The 18,783-nt window shown below is 39.8% G+C and overlaps 1 protein-coding gene across 2 annotated transcripts in view; it reads left to right on the top strand.

Moving 5' to 3' along the window:
* Positions 1 to 14,511, top strand: part of gpr158b (G protein-coupled receptor 158b) — a 43,463-nt gene extending 28,952 nt beyond the window's left edge. For both annotated transcript variants that reach the window (XM_022677788.2, XM_049482493.1), the window contains exons 6-11: positions 1,886 to 1,995; positions 3,501 to 3,739; positions 6,842 to 6,980; positions 9,060 to 9,165; positions 9,549 to 9,695; positions 9,798 to 14,511. In XM_022677788.2, the coding sequence (XP_022533509.2) occupies positions 1,886 to 1,995; positions 3,501 to 3,739; positions 6,842 to 6,980; positions 9,060 to 9,165; positions 9,549 to 9,695; positions 9,798 to 11,609 (2,553 nt within the window). In that variant the 3' untranslated portion in view covers positions 11,610 to 14,511. The remainder of the gene's footprint in view (positions 1 to 1,885; positions 1,996 to 3,500; positions 3,740 to 6,841; positions 6,981 to 9,059; positions 9,166 to 9,548; positions 9,696 to 9,797) is intronic.
* The last annotated feature ends 4,272 nt before the right edge of the window (positions 14,512 to 18,783 follow it).

Below are 18,783 nucleotides of genomic sequence, written 5' to 3'. Positions count from 1 at the left end.
ATGGCAAGCTGCATGACCGGGATTCGAACCAGCAATCTCCCAATCATAATGGCAGTGCTTTAGTCATTTAGTGGAAACTTTAGTGTGAACCGACTCCATCTTCATCCAGTAAAAACAGACCTTAACACATAATTACAGCCTTTTTTTTAATGTTATTCTAATTTTTCGTTTAGCACCATAGCGTTAGCTCTGTTGCAAGAACTGGAGGTAAGAAACACACTCAGCAGCTGCTGCAGCAGTTCAGAGGACTGAGACTGAGACTGCTGATGAAAGCTTCCACAGAACAGCTCAGTCTCACACTGGAATGAGCGGAGGACGTGAGCCGTCAGTCAGGATGAAGGAATAATGTGCTCGTTATATATATTCAGTAAGGCGGGGGAGTTGTATTAGCATGATATAATAGTGTAAGCGTTGTAAAATTGGATTATTAAAGGGGTGGCGACACCCTTCAAAACTGAAGTCATTGGATAAGAAATGTCAGCTTTTCTGTATCTAAAATTAAAAATATGGCTTTTTGGATGTATATATATATATAAACAGCTTTGGAAAAAATAAAGAGACCACTTCAGTTTCTGAATTGAGTGATAAGTGATGATTTATGATAGGTTTATGTTGAGTAAAATGAACACTGTTGTTTTATTCTATAAACCACAGACAACATTTCTCCCAAATTCCAAATAAAAATATTGTCATTTAGAGCATTTATTTGCAGAAAATGAGAAATAACAAAAAAGGTGCAGAGCTTTCAGATCTCAAATAATGCAAAGAAAAAAATATATATTCATAAAGTTTTAGTTTTAAGAGTTCAGAAATTTTTTAATCACAGTTTTTTTTCATGCATCTTGGCATCATGTTCTCCTCCACCAGTCTTACACACTGCTTTTGGATAACTTTATGCTGCTTTACTCCTGGTGCAAAAATTCAAGCAGTTCAGTTTGGTTTGAGGATCTTTCTCTAGATTAAATTTGGTAAAATAAAAGAAACTCATCGTTTTTAAGTGCTCTCTTATTTTTTTCCAGAGATGTATATACAGCATATTTACTTTTGTGAGGTGTTAAAATGTACTGTTAAAAAAATAACATATCAAATTTTACATTAGAAAGCTTTACATGTGAAGTCAGACTCCGCCTCATTTTGAACTGCTGCTGATGCTGTAGCATTGTCGAGTAGCATCACAGCGCTAACACTCGGAGGAAAGCGCAGCGACTCGGTTCTGATACATCAGCTCACAGACGCAGCCTTGTGCTGATCCACATCACCCTAGGAGTGATGAGGGAAAGAAAGAGCACCATCCACTGTACTTCTCCAATTGTTCTCTCTCCAAGCTCCGGCAGCTGATGGCAAGCTGCATGAGTGGGATTTGAACCAGCGATCTCCCGCTTTTCTTTGCTGTAAGACTCCTGATATTAATCCTGATGTGAAGTGAGTGCAGAAACAAGCAGGCGTAGAGTATATCTCTCTCTACAGCGTCACCATGCATCTTTAATCTGCCTTTCAATCCTTATAGAGCTCACAGAGTAATCTCATGCAGGATCCTGTTTACACTGACTTCAATTTGCACAGGCAGATCGTTCTCAAAACCTGCCAGCAGTGAATCAGAGTGTTGGGAGTGACTAACAGCAGGAGCGGCAGGTCCCAGATCTGCCTTTTTGGATGGGAAAAGCTCTGAGTCGGATGAAAAGAACAAGACGGAGCGTTAGTCAGACGTCGATGTAAGAGAATCAGTTCAGAATCAAAAGGCCTGCGTGGACGGGGGCGCGATTTCTTTTGTTTCTTCCAGTTCGGACAGCCGACTGCTCATAAGGAGGCGCCTACGTTAACAGAAGTCTTCACCCACTGCTTGATGTTCCTCACGATTTTCATTCTTATGGTTGTTTTCTTGCAGGTGATGATCCTGTACTTTCAGCCGAGTGTTTTCCGCTGCGTTCTGCTACGGTGGGTCCGGCTCCTGGGCTTCACTACAGTCTATGGAACAGTAATCCTCAAACTGTACCGGTAGGCCTTTAATTACATTTTTACACTTATTTCTTTATTAAATTATCTTATAGCACCACTACAAGTCTGAGAAAAAAATATAGACCACTTAAAAATGATGGGTTTCTTTAATTTGACCAAATTAAAAACCTCTGCAACATAATCAAGAGCTGAACTGCTTGAATTTTTGCACCAGGAGTAAAGCAGCATAAAGTTATCCAAAAGCAGTGTGTAAGACTGGTGGAGGAGAACATGATGCCAAGATGCATTAACAAAAACGTGATTAAAAACAAACCAGGGTTATTCCACCAAATATTGATTTCTGAACTCTTAAAACTTTATGAATATTAACTTGTTTCCTTAAGAGACCATTAAGAGAGCACTTCAGTTTCTGAATTAGTTTCTCTGATTTTGCTATTTATAGGTTTATGGTTTAATAAAATGAACATTGTTGTTTTATTTTATAAACTACAGACAACATTTCTCCCAAATTCCAAATAAAAATATTGTCATTTTAATCATTTATTAGCAGAAAATGAGAAATGGCTGAAATAATAATGCAAAGAAAACAAGTTCATATTCATAAAGTTTTTTTCATGCATCTTGGCATCATGTTCTCCTCCACCAGTCTTACACACTGCTTTTGGATAACTTTATGCTGCTTTACTCCTGGTGCAAAAATTCAAGCAGTTCAGTTTGGTGGTTTGATGGTTTGTGATCATCCATCTTCCTCTTGATTATATTCCAGAGGTTTTCAATTTGGTAAAATCAAAGAGTACTGTCTTTTTTCTTAAACTTGCTAGTCTTTTTACCTGCATCTCTCAGAACCTCAGCCTGATGAGCAGTGAAATGGTAAATGAAAGCAGTGAAAACTCAATGTGCATCAGCCCTGACATGCAGAGTAAAGGGCAGAGCTCTACTACAGTCAATAAAATATGCAGCCATATCTCAGGCTGTGGCTCCAACTCAAAGCTTTCTCTCTAAGCTGCTGATTGAGCTCGGGTATATAACGGCCACAGCCTCAATTTCAGCCAAGAACATCCCCCAGACAGATAGACACGCTAGAGCTGAGTTTGGGGAAGTGGAAGTAAATAATTTCCTGTACGGCGAATTAAGAAAACGTGGAGAGAGAGTGGACAAGTGGTCCAGCGTTCTAAAGCGCTGCCACTATTATCAGAAGATCGCTGGTTCGAATCCTGGCTATGCAGCTTGGTCTTGCTTTCTTCTAAAGTGATGTTGGAACCAAGTCACTGCGCTGGAGTCTGACGTATAAGTATTAAGTAAAAAATACTGGTAACACTTTACAATAAGGGTCACAAAAAACAGTATAATAAATATTGTTTAATAGTTAATCAATAGCTTAAATAATTATAAATTTTACAAATACAACAACTTTTGAGACCCAGACAGGTCTGAGGTCTGCCATAACTTATTCTCTACTCAAACTTTAGGTACACTGGCAGCAACATCAAGTGTTGACCGAACTGTAATCTGATGAGCTGCTATCTGTTGTGGTTCTCCTCCAGGGTTCTGAAGGTGTTCCTGTCGCGTACGGCTCAGCGGATCCCCTACATGACCAGTTGGCGAGTGCTGCGTCTGCTGGCCGCCATCCTGCTGGTGGTTCTCTGGTTTCTGGTGGCCTGGACCTCAGCCATGTGCCAAAGCACAGACGTCCATCACACCCTGGTGGATGTGGGCGTGACTCCAGAGGGCCTGCAGTTCAACATGTGCATGCTGGACCGCTGGGACTACATGATGGCTGTTGGTGGGTTTTCATTTTGTAATTTTTTTTTTTTTTTTACTGACATGGTGAAGTGGGTCACCAGTTGGTGGAAGTGAATAACATTTGGAGATAAAGTGTAGATTTCTTTTATCTATTCTAATATGTTACATTGTATTTAGATACTAGAAATATAAAAGACAAAATGGCCTAATAAAGTGGCTATTATGTAGAAGCACAGGGTGATAGGTGTTTCTAATAAAGTGGCCAGTGATTGAGGCACAGAGTCATAAGGGGTTTCTAATAAAAAGTCCATATACTGTTACAATCAAGAGGCGGTGGCGCCAAGTGGTCCAACTGTCTAAGGTACTGCCACTATGACTGAAAGATCACTGGTTCACATCCTGGTCATGCAGCTTGCCATCAGCTGCCAGAGTCCTAAGAGAGCACAATTGGGCTTGAGGAAGCACAACATAATTAAATGTTTCTAATAAAGAGGCCATTAAGGACGCACAAGGTAATAGGGGGTTTCTAATAAAGTGGCCATTGAAAAGAAGCACAAGGTAAATGGGGGTTTCTAGTAAAGTGTCCAGTTATTAAGGCACTGGGTGATGAAGTGTTTCTAATTTAGTGGCCATTAAGTAGAAGCACAGGATAATACGGGGTTTCTAATAAAGTGGCATTGAAGAAGCACAATAAATTAACTGTTTCTAATAAAGTGGCCAGTGTGAATACAGTCCATACATTGTTACAATCAAAAGTATAAAGGCGGTGGTGCCAAGTGGTCCAGCCACTATGATCAGAAGATTGCTGGTTTAAATCCTGATCATGCAGCTGGTCATCAGCTGCCGAAGCCCTGAGAGAGCACAATTGACTGGCCTTGCTCTCTCTGGGTGGGTACAGTACAGTAGATGGCGCTCTTTCTTTCCCCTCATCACTCCTAGGGTGATGTGGATCTGCACAAGGCTGCGTCTGTGAGCTGATGTATCAGAACTGAGTCGCTGCTTTTTCCTCCGAGCGTTAGCGCTGTGATGCTACTTGGCAATGCTACAGCGTCAGCAGCAGTATATTAGATGTTAAATTAGATGTTAAATTAGATGTTTTTGATAAAGTGTCCAGTGTGTATAAATACCTTATACCACTTTCAGTAATTGCACCTTCACTGCATTGGTTTTCCCCACACTGGTTCACAGATGTGCTTCTGTCAGGAGATACAGCATGTTTTCTTTACACCTTATCTTCTTCACAGCATATCTCTCTCTCTCTCTCTCTCTCTCTCTGTTTCTCTCTCTCTCTCTTTCTCTCTCTCTCTCTGTGAGTGTGGTGTCTGGCAGCTGCACGCCTCGCCGGTTCTCTCCGTCTGCCCCCGGAGGATTAGATTATATATCCCACGCCTCTGCTGTCAGAGTGTCCTCCTTAAACCCTGCAAGTTTGGTGTTTTTCCCGTATTCTCTTTTATTATTTTTGGGGCTGTTGGCAGAGAGAAATAACAGGGTTTGGTGGCCTGAAGTGAACTAAATGATGCTTATGTGAAATTCTACTGTGGCTCCGATATTTTTCCCCAATTCACCAGCAGTGTGTGGTGAGAATTACAAGAAAAAGGTAGAAATTTATAGAGATTCAGATTAATCACTGTCCATTTACCTCCAATGCCATATCAAATCAATTATTTAAAGTAATTTGACTCAAAAGCCAAATTTAAGGCAAAAAAAATCAGTGATTTTCTACAATTTGTTTCCAAGATCTTACTAAGAAAAATTTGCTTACCCAATTGGCATATTTCTTTGCTTAAAATATGCACTTAATGTATACTTTTTCCAATGGATTTTTTTTGTAGTGCAGAATGAGTTATATAATAGTTTGGAAAACCAAAATATTTGGCTTTTTCCCAAAAGATTTCTGCAAATTAGATCAAACCACTTTTTAAGGTCACACACAGAGGCAACATGTTGAGATTCGGTCATAGGTTGCCAGGTCTGTATAGGATGCTGAATAAGGTTGCCAGTTGAATACAGAACCATCACTGGGGGGATTTTGATAATAGTTCTAAGGTCTGAAGAGACTCATGTGAGATCATATTGGAGGGAATTTTATAGTGGGTTTATGGTAAAATCAGCAAAATCAGCTGCAGTATTTACTGTACATTTCAGTTCTATATTTATCATATAAAGCATATGATCAATAATACATATTTTATAATCAGAGTAAAAACTGATTGACATCCATTACAAGATGATTACTAACAAAATATTTTTAAAAATCACCTGCAGTTTTGCATTTTGTGAGTTTCAGTCAAATAAACATTTTCAATTATATACAGCTCTAGAAAAAAATGAGAAAGCACTTAAAAATTATGAGTTTCTTTGATTTTACCAAATTAAAAATCTCTGGAATATAATCAAGAGGAAGATGGATGATCACAAGCCATCAAACCACCAAACTGAACTGCTTGAATTTTTGCACCAGGAGTAAAGCAGCATAAAGTTATCCAAAAGCAGTGTGTAAAACTGGTGGAGGAGAACATGATGCCAAGATGCATGAAAAAAAACTGTGATTAAAAACCAACCAGGGTTATTCCACCAAATATTGATTTCTGAACTTTTAAAACTGTATGAATATGATTTTTTTTTTGGGGGGGGGGGGGGGGGGGGGGGAATTTGGGAGAAATGTTGTCTGTAGTTTATAGAATAAAACAACAATGTTCATTTTACTCAAACATAAACCTATAAATAGCAAAATCAGAGAAACTGATTCAGAAACTGAAGTGCTCTCTTCATTCCGAAGCTGTAAATCATGTCTTGTCCTGTTACGCCTCTTCTAGACACATGAATCTGATCTGTGATGTTCCTGCAGTCTGAAACAGGCTTTGTTTCACTTTAAAGCTCTGATGTGAGGTTCTGTGATCTCTCTCAGTGAGTGATGACCCGGCCAGCAGCTCCTATAACTCATAAAAACCTCCTCATTTAAAGCTCAAGTCAACATTTTAACAGATCACTTAATCAAACACCAGCGCAGGTCAATTAATCTGAGGCTCGCTCTGGAAGATGAGAGGAGACGGGGAGGAGACGAGTCTGCTGTCAGGAGTCCTGTAGTGTCCTGCGGTGAATAGTGATTGATGGTGTGGTGCTCTGTCTCTCTCTCACTCAGCCGAGTTCCTGTTCCTGCTGTGGGGCGTCTATCTGTGCTACGCCGTGCGAACCGTGCCCTCGGCCTTCCACGAGCCGCGCTACATGGCCGTCGCCATCTACAACGAGCTCCTCATCTCTGCAATATTCCACATCATTAGGTACGATCAGAAATCTCAAATACACAAAATACACAAACACAAATTCCCTCTCTTTTACTAAATACACCTGTTCAGAAAAGTCAGATTTGGGGTCTGAAGTTTGGCTTTTATAGTTCTTTACACTGGAAGTTTGATGTCAGACCTGGGAAGCTTGAAAACAATTAAAAACACTTAAGTTTGAAAAATTATGTTTTTTTGTTCACTTTTGTTTTAGTTTTTATTCACAAAAGCAAGCAAAACAACAATGAACAAAGAACAGGCACTAGGTGAGCAGAATTTCTATCCAATAAAAGTAGAATACATCAATAAAAAATAGACTGCAGTTGCTGTTAAATCAGTGTTTTTATTAATATAAGCCCAACTCTTAAACATTCAGAAAAGCCAAAATAAAATTAGCTCACTGTTTAGCACACTGGTGTGTAAATCAGAGTTTTAAGGTCACACATAAAAAAATAAACATTTGTAAGAAACATGTAGCATTTACAGAACATTTCAAAATTCAAGTCGTAGTACTTTGAGAATAAAGTCGTAATATTACGAGATTACAGTCATAATATTTTGGCATTAAAGTTGTAATATTATGAGAATAAAGTTGGAACATTTTGAGATTAAAGTTGTAATATTATGAGAATAAAGTTGGAACATTTTGAGATTAAAGTTGTAATATTATGAGAATAAAGTTGTAATATTACATGATTAAAGTTGGGATCTTTCGAGGTTAAAATCATAATATTTTAAGATTAAAGTTGTAATGCTTTGAGAATTAAGTTGTAATATTACATGAATAAAGTTTGAATATTTTGAGAGTTAAGTCCTGATATTTTGAGAATAAAGTCAAAAAGTTTTTTGTTCAAAATATTACAACTTTAATTTTATAATGTTACATATTATAGTAAATAAAACAAAGAAACAAAGAAACAAACTAAAGATAACGAAGCAGAACACGGCAGGACTGTGGCTCAAACAAACAATAGCAATCAAACATCAAGACAATTAAAACACTCCCATAAGGCCATGGATTAAAATAATCCTGTATTTGTCCTCTTCACGTCTCACTCTGAAGCTCCTGCTGCTCCTCATCTCCTCCTTCAGGACCACAGGTCTTGCTGAGTCCGTTCAGGTCGTGTGGTAGCGGGATCAGCGTTAGTGACTGCGTGTAGCTGCATGTAGACGCAGTCGTTAATAAACAGCGATGCGTCGCATCGTAAGCAGATAAACAAATCAGTATCTGTGTTCTCTGAAGCTTCGTAAACCAGGAACAATGGATTCTGCAGCGTGAGTCTCTTCCTGGCAGCCGCTCCTCTCCCACCCTCCCGACTTTCACAGCATGGCTGCAGCTCCTGCTGGTGCTGAGAGATAAGCTCCATGTTTGTCTGAAGAGGCAGTGATGCTGGGTTTCCACACTCTGCCAGATCAGCTCCTGAATGACTAATGAACTTAATAAAGCAGGATCTTGTTATTCTGGGCCAAAACCGACGAGTAGTGTCCTCCACGGCACCTTGAGCACCTCGACATCTCCGGTCCGGTCCGGCTGAGTAAAGGCATTTTACTGATTTTACTGATTTTACTGATTTTACTGATTGGCTGAGCTGCTGCTGCAGCTCAGCCAATCAGCTCTCTCCCTCCTGTGCTGCCTCTAAACCCATACATCACCTGTTGCCCCTCCCATTTTGAAGCTTTTTTCAAGTGAGCTAAAATCAAGGGGTTTAGTGTCCCTTTAAATTGTTAAAAGTTGGTGCGGGACAAAATATTATACATTTTCAAAAAAGTTGATTTCATCAGTAAGGAGACTAAAGGTTCCACTATCTAAAAAGAAGAATGAGTACAAAAAGTCATTTATTACATCTGCCGTAAATATTCTGAATAAAGGCGTAATACACAATTCCCCCACATAATCTGTATGCATTTTATATCTTTAGTATATATTTAATTACTTATGTGTCTGTGTTTACATAATTTCATGTATTTATCTGCCAGACTGCCAAAGACAATTTTACATTAAATGTAAATTTAATAGACAATTAAATTTGGTCTTATCTTGTCTTAATCAGGTGAAATTCCTCTGGTCTTCTTTTACAGGTTCACCCTGGCTCCTGGATTACACCCTGACTGGATGCTCATGTTATTTTTTGTCCACACACATCTGACGGTGACGGTGACTCTCGGACTGCTGCTCATACCCAAGGTGATTTATTTCTACTTGAACGGATTAGACTGAATTTCTATTTCTTTGGTATAAAGATTATTTTGCTAAAATAAGAATTGAGCATGTGTTGCTGAGGGTGAGTATGTTTACTGATCCCAAGAGACTGCAGGTTAATCAAGAAGCCCTATTCTTAATATGATACCAAAGTGTTTTTAATTTGTATGTGTATGTTTTTTTTACCCAATTTCTACTTATATTAACCCCCTATCACTACTAATGCCCTCTTCACTAGGGAGGGTTAAGTCTAACACATAGCTAGACTTTGTAATTTCAGTACCTAGGTAGCCAATTTCAACAGCATTAGAAAACTAATATGCATAATTCAAGATTCAAACTTAACAATATGTTTGTTTCCTTTACAGTTTGTATTTACTGAGACTCACATGCAGGATGACATTGCGACAGAGGCCTACGAAGACGAGCTGGATATGGGTCGGTCCGGTTCTTACTTGAACAGCAGCATAACTTCCGCCTGGAGTGAACACAGTTTGGATCCCGAAGACATTAGAGTGAGCTTCTTCCTTTATTCAACTTTATTAATGATGATTTACAAAGGTGAACAGCAGAATCCACCTGATTCTCACCGATTGCGTGATTTATTTTCTGCCTAGGAGGAGCTAAAGAAGCTCTATTCCCAGCTAGAAGTCTACAAGCGAAAAAAGATGTTGGCCAATAACCCTCATCTCCAGAAAAAGCGCAGCTCCAAAAAAGGCATTGGGCGTTCGCTCATGAGGCGCATCACCGAAATACCAGAGACCAGAGTGAGTCGCCAGTACAGTCGCGAGGACAGGGACGGGAGTGAACATGGCAGCAATCGCAGCACCCTGCGGAGAAACCCATTTGAGCCTTCCCACAGCGGGAAGTCCAGAGAGGACTCTCTGAAGAGCAGGATGTTCTCCTTGAAGAGGTCCCACAGTTACGACCACTCGCACGACCAGGGGGAAAACGCAAACGGGGGTCCAGCAGAGAAGCTGGAGAACTCGACCACTGAGTCGTCTCTTCTCGACACCTTGATGGGCAGAAAGTCTGCGAAGAAAAATTCAGAGGTGGCGAAAGTTGAGCCAGCTGAATCGGCAGAGTCGGTGCCGCTAGTGTGCAAGTCTGCAAGTGCACACAATCTAGCGGCAGACAAGAAACCTGTGCATCTTCGGACCTCGATGCTGCAGAAGTCTCTGAGCGTCATTGCCAGCGCCAGGGAGAGGACACTCGGGCTCGCGGGGAAGACCCACAGTGTTGAAGATGCCAGCAAAAAAGGTCTCAAAGCTCGAGACACCAGGATGCTCTCAGAAGTAGATGAATCACCGGAATGTTTCCCGAAGATGATCATCAGCCAATCGGTCGAGTACACCAAGACCCCAAGCAAAATGGGCATCATGAAGCAGCAAGTAAGCGGCAGTCAACCTTCCATTTGCTCTGAACCAGGAAGGAGCAGGGACCTGTACGACCTTTCCGAAGTTTGCCCATGGGAAATGGAAGATCTGCCCACTCCATCAGAGGGGAAATCTCAAAAGCATGTCTCCATTGCACCAAGTGAGACCAACACAATCCACGGGACCAGCTACAAAAGTGGACGGTCTCAGCACAAACAGAAGACCTCCGTCCAGTCTCCGTCAAACCGCCGCCGCTCTAGAGACAAGGGCAGCTCAAAGGAGGAAGAGTGCGACGCTAGAAGAGAGCATGAAGGTAGAAAACTCAAGTCACCTTTAAAACTAACCGCCCACAAAGCAGAAACATGCCCTTGGGAATATGAAGATCCAGCAGCTGCTAAAGGACTGGAACCCGAGAGGATCAACCGCAAGAAAAGCGTCACTCCCACAGACGGAAATCCCAAGATCCTCCTCTCAGACCTCTCCAAGTCCACAGGAAGTCTTCTGCAGCCCCCAGCACTCATGGTGGAGATCTGCCCTTGGGACTATGACCAACCTCCTTCCCCATCCAACCAGGAGAAGACCTCAAGCCCCACTCACTACTCTAAAAGAAGGGACTCGAACGCCAAGCGGAAAGGTTCCTGCTCATCGAGAGGCAAAGGGAAAGACAAAGACGAGGATAAACAGAGGTCCAAAAGCAGAGAGCGAAGAAGCTCTTCGAGCAAACCTTCAGAGAAACGTCGCATCAGCCAAACATCAGACAGCAGCCAGGTTTCCATGACAGGATCTGGCAGAAGAAGAAGCTCCACTAAGGAGCTGGGGATCACTGACAGCAGTAAGCATGCAGAAGCTTGCCCTTGGGAAACGGAGGTCGTGCCAAGTGTCATCTCAAAAGACAAGCAGTCATCATCCCGGGGCAACCACACCACTTCCCAAACCCCAACAGCAGCATCGGCACCACCTGCTGCTACTGCAGCACCAGCGGCCAGTAAACTCAGTACGGCTGACGTGTGTCCGTGGGATTTCGAGGACAAGTCATTAGGGAACCGTGCATGACACGTTTACTCACATCCAATTTTTTTTGGGGAAAAAGAACTGTTGATTTTTACTCACTGTAAAAGAAAACTGTTTCAAAACTGGCTTCCTGAGACAACTAACGATAACATGGAACGTGGAAGTTCCATCTGAGGAATGCCTTACGTCAACTCTTGTTTGTTTGATTAAGGAATTTTTAAAGCACAAATCACCTAAAATCATTTAAAAACTTAAAAATCTCAAATATGTTTGTTTTTTTGTTTTTAGGAACATGTTGCATCCTGGGGATTTGAAATCACAGCCTAATTCACTGGCTCTTTGTTTACATGCACTTTAAGACACACAGATGGGGAAAATGTCCTGCTGGACGAATGGTCGAAAAGAGTTCAGAGCAACTTGAGATTGAGATTTGGAAAGAGTTTTAAAAATTGATGGTTTTATGTATTTTTTAAAACACAGGAATCTGGGCTGCTGCCTTTTTATGTTTTTATGATAGGGCTGTTCAATTCCACAAATCTTTGAGCTGATTAGTAATTCTGATTCTGAGTCAAAGTGTTGAGAATTTATACATTTGGAGAAATTGATACATAGGATAGCAAGTCTGGTAAAATGTCAAGAAAACCAAGAATTAACTTTTTTTATAAAATCACATTCTTCACTTTTTGTAATTAAATTCTAAAGCTCAGCCCTAATTTAAGATTATCTTCTAATCTCAAATGTCTTCAACTCTTCAGTTCTTCAACTCAGGCCTTGATTCCAGTTTTTCTCGTTCACCAACAGTGATTATTAAATCAAGGACCACTTAAAGAACTGGATTCAGGGTGTTTAGGCTACATTTGCACAGCAAGAAAAAGTGCCCTAAATTCCCTATCTGGACAGGATTAGTTTCTCAGGGGGTTCTGGGGAAATTTTCTCTTTTATGGGATTTTTTTATCCTCTGTGATTTTATTCCTGTCCAGAACGATCATGTACGTGTTTTTTTCATACGTCCTCTGAGAAAATTACAGGCTGAATTATCTACTGTTTTTCTCTGAACTCCGTGCTCCTCCGGTAATTTTAGTCCCGTCCGGACGCACATCTCTGAGTTTCGTCTCCTCTCGTTTAACAAAATAGCTAATACGTAATTACACTTTCGGCATGCGTTTCCAAGGAGATCCACGTTAAAAACACAACAGCGAGTGGAAATGGAGGAGCTACTGAACACCATGATGTCTTGTGACCAAGAAAGATAAAAAAAACTCACTTGTTCTCCTGTTTTTTTTTATTGCAATTCAGATGCAGGAGTTTAATCACTGAGTAGAGATGTGAAATATTTTTCACAGACATCCCCCTGAGAAACTAATCCCATCTGGATAGGGCTATAGTGAAGACCCCATTCTTTAGCTTTATTGTTTAATTTATTTGTTTAACATCACAGATTGCACTTTTAAATGTAAAAAAGTATCCTGCCAATGCAGTCAAACAAATGTCACAAAACACTAAGAAACAATGAGAGCTTGATCATTTTAAGAATTTGTTTCCTTGGTTCAGCACTAATCAATCTTTACTAACCAAGATATTTGTTATTGTATTGATCTTAGAACTGCACTGAATTGAAGAAATGTAATAATACATTGTGCACAGTATTCTTATTAATGTTTTTTGTGGAACCAGCTGCCATAATCTGATATATAACATTTATTTTAACAAAGGATTAATTGAGTTTGATTCACAATCAATCATAATTTTCAGTTACGCTCCAACTTGATAGGAAAAATGCATGAACGAACGAATGAATGAATGAAGATACTGTAGATGCAGATCAGCACAAAGGTGGTTCAGTGGAAAAGCACAAGCTGCATGGATGAGCTAGTTGTTGCGTTTTTGTTAATGCAGTACTGGTTGACCTTTCCCTCGGCACTCGTCTACTCCAGCGTGGTGGTGTGGTGATTTTGCATCAGTATGAGCTACTGTACACTTTACACTTTACAGTGTCACGCCGCTGGGCAATTAGTGAACTCTGTATCATATTAAATAACGCTACAGTGGCGTCTGCATGACAGTGAACATTAGTAGGCCTTGTCTTCTCACCGCTGACGCAGTCCCTGATCATCAGGACTCCTGACTCCGCTATATTACGATGTTGTAAATCAGGGGTGTCCAAACTACGGCCCACGGGCCATTTGCGGCCCGTTTTCTTTTTTGGAGCGGCCCGCGAGGTATTTTAGAAATAGAATGAAAGTTGGCCCGCTGTTAAGCAGGTTTTTATAATGTGAGATTCAAAGTTTGAACGCTAGGAGTCAGAAACGGGCCAAAGAGTCTAAAAGTGGAGAGAGTGCGCTTTTCTAGCGCAGAAAAAACGGGGCAAAGAGTCTAAAAGCAGAGAGTGTGCAGTTCTAGCGCAAAAAAACGGGCCAAAGAGTCTAAAAGCAGAGAGAGTGCGCTTTTCTAGCGCAGAAAAACGGGCCAAAAAGTCTAAAAGCGGAGAGAGTGCGCATTTCTAGCGCAGAAAAACGGGCCAAAGAGTCTAAAAGTTGCCGTAATTAAGGAGTTTAATATTAAGAGACATCATGAAATGAAACATCAATTTGAAAAATCTTAGTTTACACAACACTGTCAAAATAAAGATAGTAAGTCAAGTAAAATGGTGTGTAAATGAAATGTAAAAATGAAAATTTTTTGGAAATGGAAAAAGTATTATTTAAAGTGGTTTATTTCATTATATTTTTTATTATAGAGTCTGTGGCCCGTGACTTCAAATATATTTCTCCTTCTGGCCCCCGACAAAAAAAAGTTTGGACACCCCTGTTGTAAATGGTTGATGTAGTGAGCTGTTGCATCCAGCCTAAACATTTCTACTATAAATCTCAAGTGTGCTGTTCTGTGAAAGCATGTACATAAAATACAGCCAAAATGCAATAAACATTTCCTGTTACGATTTTAACGCTGTGCCTGGTGACGCTTGTGATCCGCAGAACTTTTCTCAGCTGTGGTGCTTCAAAATCACACGAACACAAAGAGGGAATTCAACTTTTTAAGACTTTTTAACCCTTTCAGACCTGAATTGTGTTGCAGTGATGGAAAACTTTAAGAAGGCTGTTTTCCGTAATTCTGTAATGCACACGAAATAAGTACTATATAATACTATCATAACATAAAATCTATATTATAGTATCTATAAAATCTATTCAACCAAAACTTTTTATTCTTAAACATGAAAAAACTGTTATAAATCACAAATAATTTGTAATAATGAGCTTGTATTACTTTGCCTTATTTGTTCTGTATTGCTGGCATGCCCTAATGTCTGATGTTTGTTGTCCAGTGTCTTTGTTCAGGGACTGAAAGGGTTAAAGATCCTACAAGAGGTTATCCATCATAGAGAAAAACTCATTTTTTATTTTGCTGCAGACAGTATGGACCTACAAAATTTACAACAAAAAGGTGATTTTTTGCAATTTTAGTAACTCGATTCAAAAAGTGAAACTCTCTCTCTCTCTCTCTCTCTCTATATATATATATATATATATATATAATCAAGAAACTCTTGAAGACAGAGCTCTTCAAAGAGCACTTACTCTCCTAACACCTCTAACTAACTACCTTCTACTACCAGATCAGGAGAATCTCTCACTATCTTTAATAAACTCCTGAAGACTGAGCTCTTCAAAGAGCACTTACTCTCCTAACACCTCTAACTAACTACCTTCTACTACCAGATCAGGAGAATCTCTCACTATCTTTAATAAACTCCTGAAGACAGAGCTCTTCAAAGAGCACTTACTCTTCTAACACCTCTAACACACTAACTACTTCTAACCTCATTTCCTTCTTCCCTCCTTCACTCCTCTATCCTATTATTTCCCTTTGACCTCCTTTAAGCCCTATCTAAAGATGTTTTACCTTTAACTTCTATTACTTTTTTACTTGATATATATATATATATATATATATATATATATATATATATATATATATATATATATATAGTGTCAATTGATTATATTCTATTTCAAATGCTTATTTGCTTTAGTGTTTATACTTATGGCTTACAGCTACTGAAAAAATCCATGTAAGTATCTCAGAAAATTAGATTATATATTAGAATATTTTGTCAGATCAGTTTGTATTTTTGACAGTTTAGGCAGTGTGCCAAGTCCTGCTGGAAAATGAAATCTGCTACACTGACATTAGACTCTCCAAACCATCACTGATTGGTGGAAACTTCACACTAGACCTCGAGCAGTTTGGACTGTGTGTCTCTCCACTCTTCCTCCAGACTCTGCTCCTTTGATTTACTTTAAATGAAATGTAAAATTTACTGATGATCAGTGATGGTTTGGAGAGTCATGTCTGTCATCTGCTGGTGTTGATCCACTGTGTTTTATTATTAAGTATAAAGTCAGTGCAGTTTTGTTTTCTTGCAAAATCTTACAGCACTTCATATCTTACAGCTTCCCTCTGCTGTTTAACTTTTTTACAGAGATGTGGATTTCATTTTCCAGCAGGAATTGTTGGTCTTATATAATATTCTAATTTTCTGAGACACTAATTTGGGGGTTTTCATGGTCTGTAAGCCATAATCATCAACAATAAAAGAAAAATAAACACATAAAATAGATCACTCTCTGTGTTTAATACATCTATATAACATATGCACCAGTATACTGTTTTAATACTGCGTCACACAAAGCCGTTAAGGATGTGTTTACACCTTAACCATTAAAATTATGCATCTGAATATCAGGAGTTCTCCTCTACAAGGCTTGTTGTGGCTATTTGAAAGGGGATTACTGCTAAGCTGAAGGCCTCAGGGTGTGTTATCCCTCACAGATTCACACACTCAGCCTTCAGAGTTCATTAACAGATACTTTAATGAGCTGCCAGAGTGCCTCTATTTTAGTCCGTCATTCTCCTCAGAGCCGCCGTGGCAATTTGCAGTTTCGGCTTCACGGCCCAAATCGCTTGACGGAAATGCGACTGAGGATCCAGATTCAATCACTTCTCTGAAAACACGAACACAGAACTGCAGCCGGAACTCTGTTTTCTGTTCATTTCTTCTCTCTCAATCTGAGAAATCGATTCCCAACTTCAAGGCCAGTTTCTTCACAGAGCTGTGAAGAAAACAAAGACAAGAGTTCCCTGTATTTGTTTCCTTTCCAGTAAAAACAGTCATTAAAAACACATTCTTAATCAGAAATATGAGGGAAATTTAAGGGAAAATATCCAAGAAGCCTCAAAAGCTGAATGTTTAAGTGAAATTTTCTTCTGTTTCTGTTACAGCTAAAATGATAATTTTTCTGCGTCTTTAATCCAGCCCATACCACCATATCTTTAAAACATGGTGGTGGAAGTGTTTTGAAGTTGGCAGGGAGATTTTCCACACTTTCCAAACTATACAAACTCATCTGTTAAACATGGTGGTGGGAGTGTCCGAAATCTTTAAAGAATTTTTCAATACCTGCCCCAAATCCAATCTGAAATCTGCAGGGAGATTTTCCGCACCTGCCCCAAATCCAATTTGTACAACCATATCTGTTAAACATGGTGGTGGGAGTGTGATTTGAAATCTGCAAGAAGATTTTCCATACAAGCCCAAAATCCAATCCGTACCACCATATCTGTTAAACATGGTGGTGGGAGTGTTCTGAAATTGGCAAATAACTCTAAGTAGGTAACACTTTATGGTCTTATGTCACATAGTGCTATTCCAGGACTATTTGGCATATTAATGTATATTTGCGCAGTGCATGTTGGGTACTGAAGTAAGAGAAAGTAATGGTTGAATGAGTGAAACAGTGAATAATACAAAATCATGAATTCATGAATTAAACCAATACAATTTAGCACCAAAAAATAATGCATTAAATGCTAGCAACTGGCTCCATTAAAGGGAAGCTAAACCAACAGATTTTAGCTGACTCCACACTCAACTCAAATCTGAAAAAGGGTAAAAAAAATGGGAGGGGTAGTTTGGGAGGGGCACTGGGTGATGTATGGGTTTAGGGGCGGAGCAAGAGGGAGACACAGATGGTTGGGAGCAGTAATATTGGTATTATTGATTGACTGATCGGCATATTGTGAGTGTCCACTTAGCAAAGTACACATAAACATCATCTTCACCTATATATAAAAAATTTAAAGAGGCAACAAAACAAAAAAACAAATATGCTTTAGTGCCTTAGTGTCTTTTCCTATGCGTATTTCAGAATACTCCCACCACCATGTTTAACAGATATGGTGTTATGATATGGATTTTAACAGTTGTGAAACATCTCCAAGCATATTTCAGAATACTCCCACCACCATGTTTAACAGATGAGGTGTTATGATGTGGATCTCCCTGCCGATTTCAGAGCCACAGTTTATTCAAAGAAGCACTAAAGCTTCCCTGGAGAATCAGAAGTGTCTCTTCTGTGGCAGAATAGTGAGCAGAGCCCAAAAAGAGCAAAGTAGGCCAGCAGGCCTGTAGAGTGTGAGCCTCCACCACGCAGCAGGGGGATGATTTGGCAGTTAGCATCTTCACACAGCTTTAAAGCGGCTGTGAAAAGGCTGCAGTCATTACGCAAGATCCCCAGACTGGTGTTTTATACAGTCAGGAAGGTGCTGCTCCTCTATGAGGGAGGAACCCTTGTGAGATCTTCTCTTGTCGAAGTGAAAAAACAGATGAATGTGAAAAACAAAGGCAACAGTCAGACCAGCTGTGCACTACTTATTCACATTTCCTCTCTACACCACCCAATCACACTTCTCCTAGTGGTGATTTATAAGCACTGGTTCAACACTGGAGTGACCGGGTGAACAGTGCAACACTGCCCCCCTGTGGGAGGCTGAAGACTTGCTCAGGAAGAGTAAAACTAACAGCCACTGGAGGTTATGGAGATCTATAATCTATTATCATAACAAGAATAGTAAAGATAAAAGGCCTTTAGTTAAGGGTTCTCCTAGTGCTATTTAGAACCATAGCAGCTTAACTCATTCAGATCTGAATTATATTTCAGTGATGGGAAAATAATATTAAAATATAAGAATCATAATGTCTTGAGTTGCTGTCATTTTTTTTATAGTGCAGTTAGCGAGGCTAAGCTACTGTTTCATTGGCTGGTAAACTTTCATTGAGTGGTTCATAGTCTATTCTACTGGACAACAGGCCTCTATTATCCCCTCATCACTCCTAGGGTGACGTGGATCAGCACAATGCTGCGTCTGTGAGCTG

Source organism: Astyanax mexicanus, chromosome 8 (genome assembly GCF_023375975.1).
Source record: "Astyanax mexicanus isolate ESR-SI-001 chromosome 8, AstMex3_surface, whole genome shotgun sequence".
Lineage (NCBI taxonomy): Eukaryota > Metazoa > Chordata > Actinopteri > Characiformes > Acestrorhamphidae > Astyanax > Astyanax mexicanus.
This window is presented reverse-complemented; position numbering and strand designations above follow the sequence as displayed.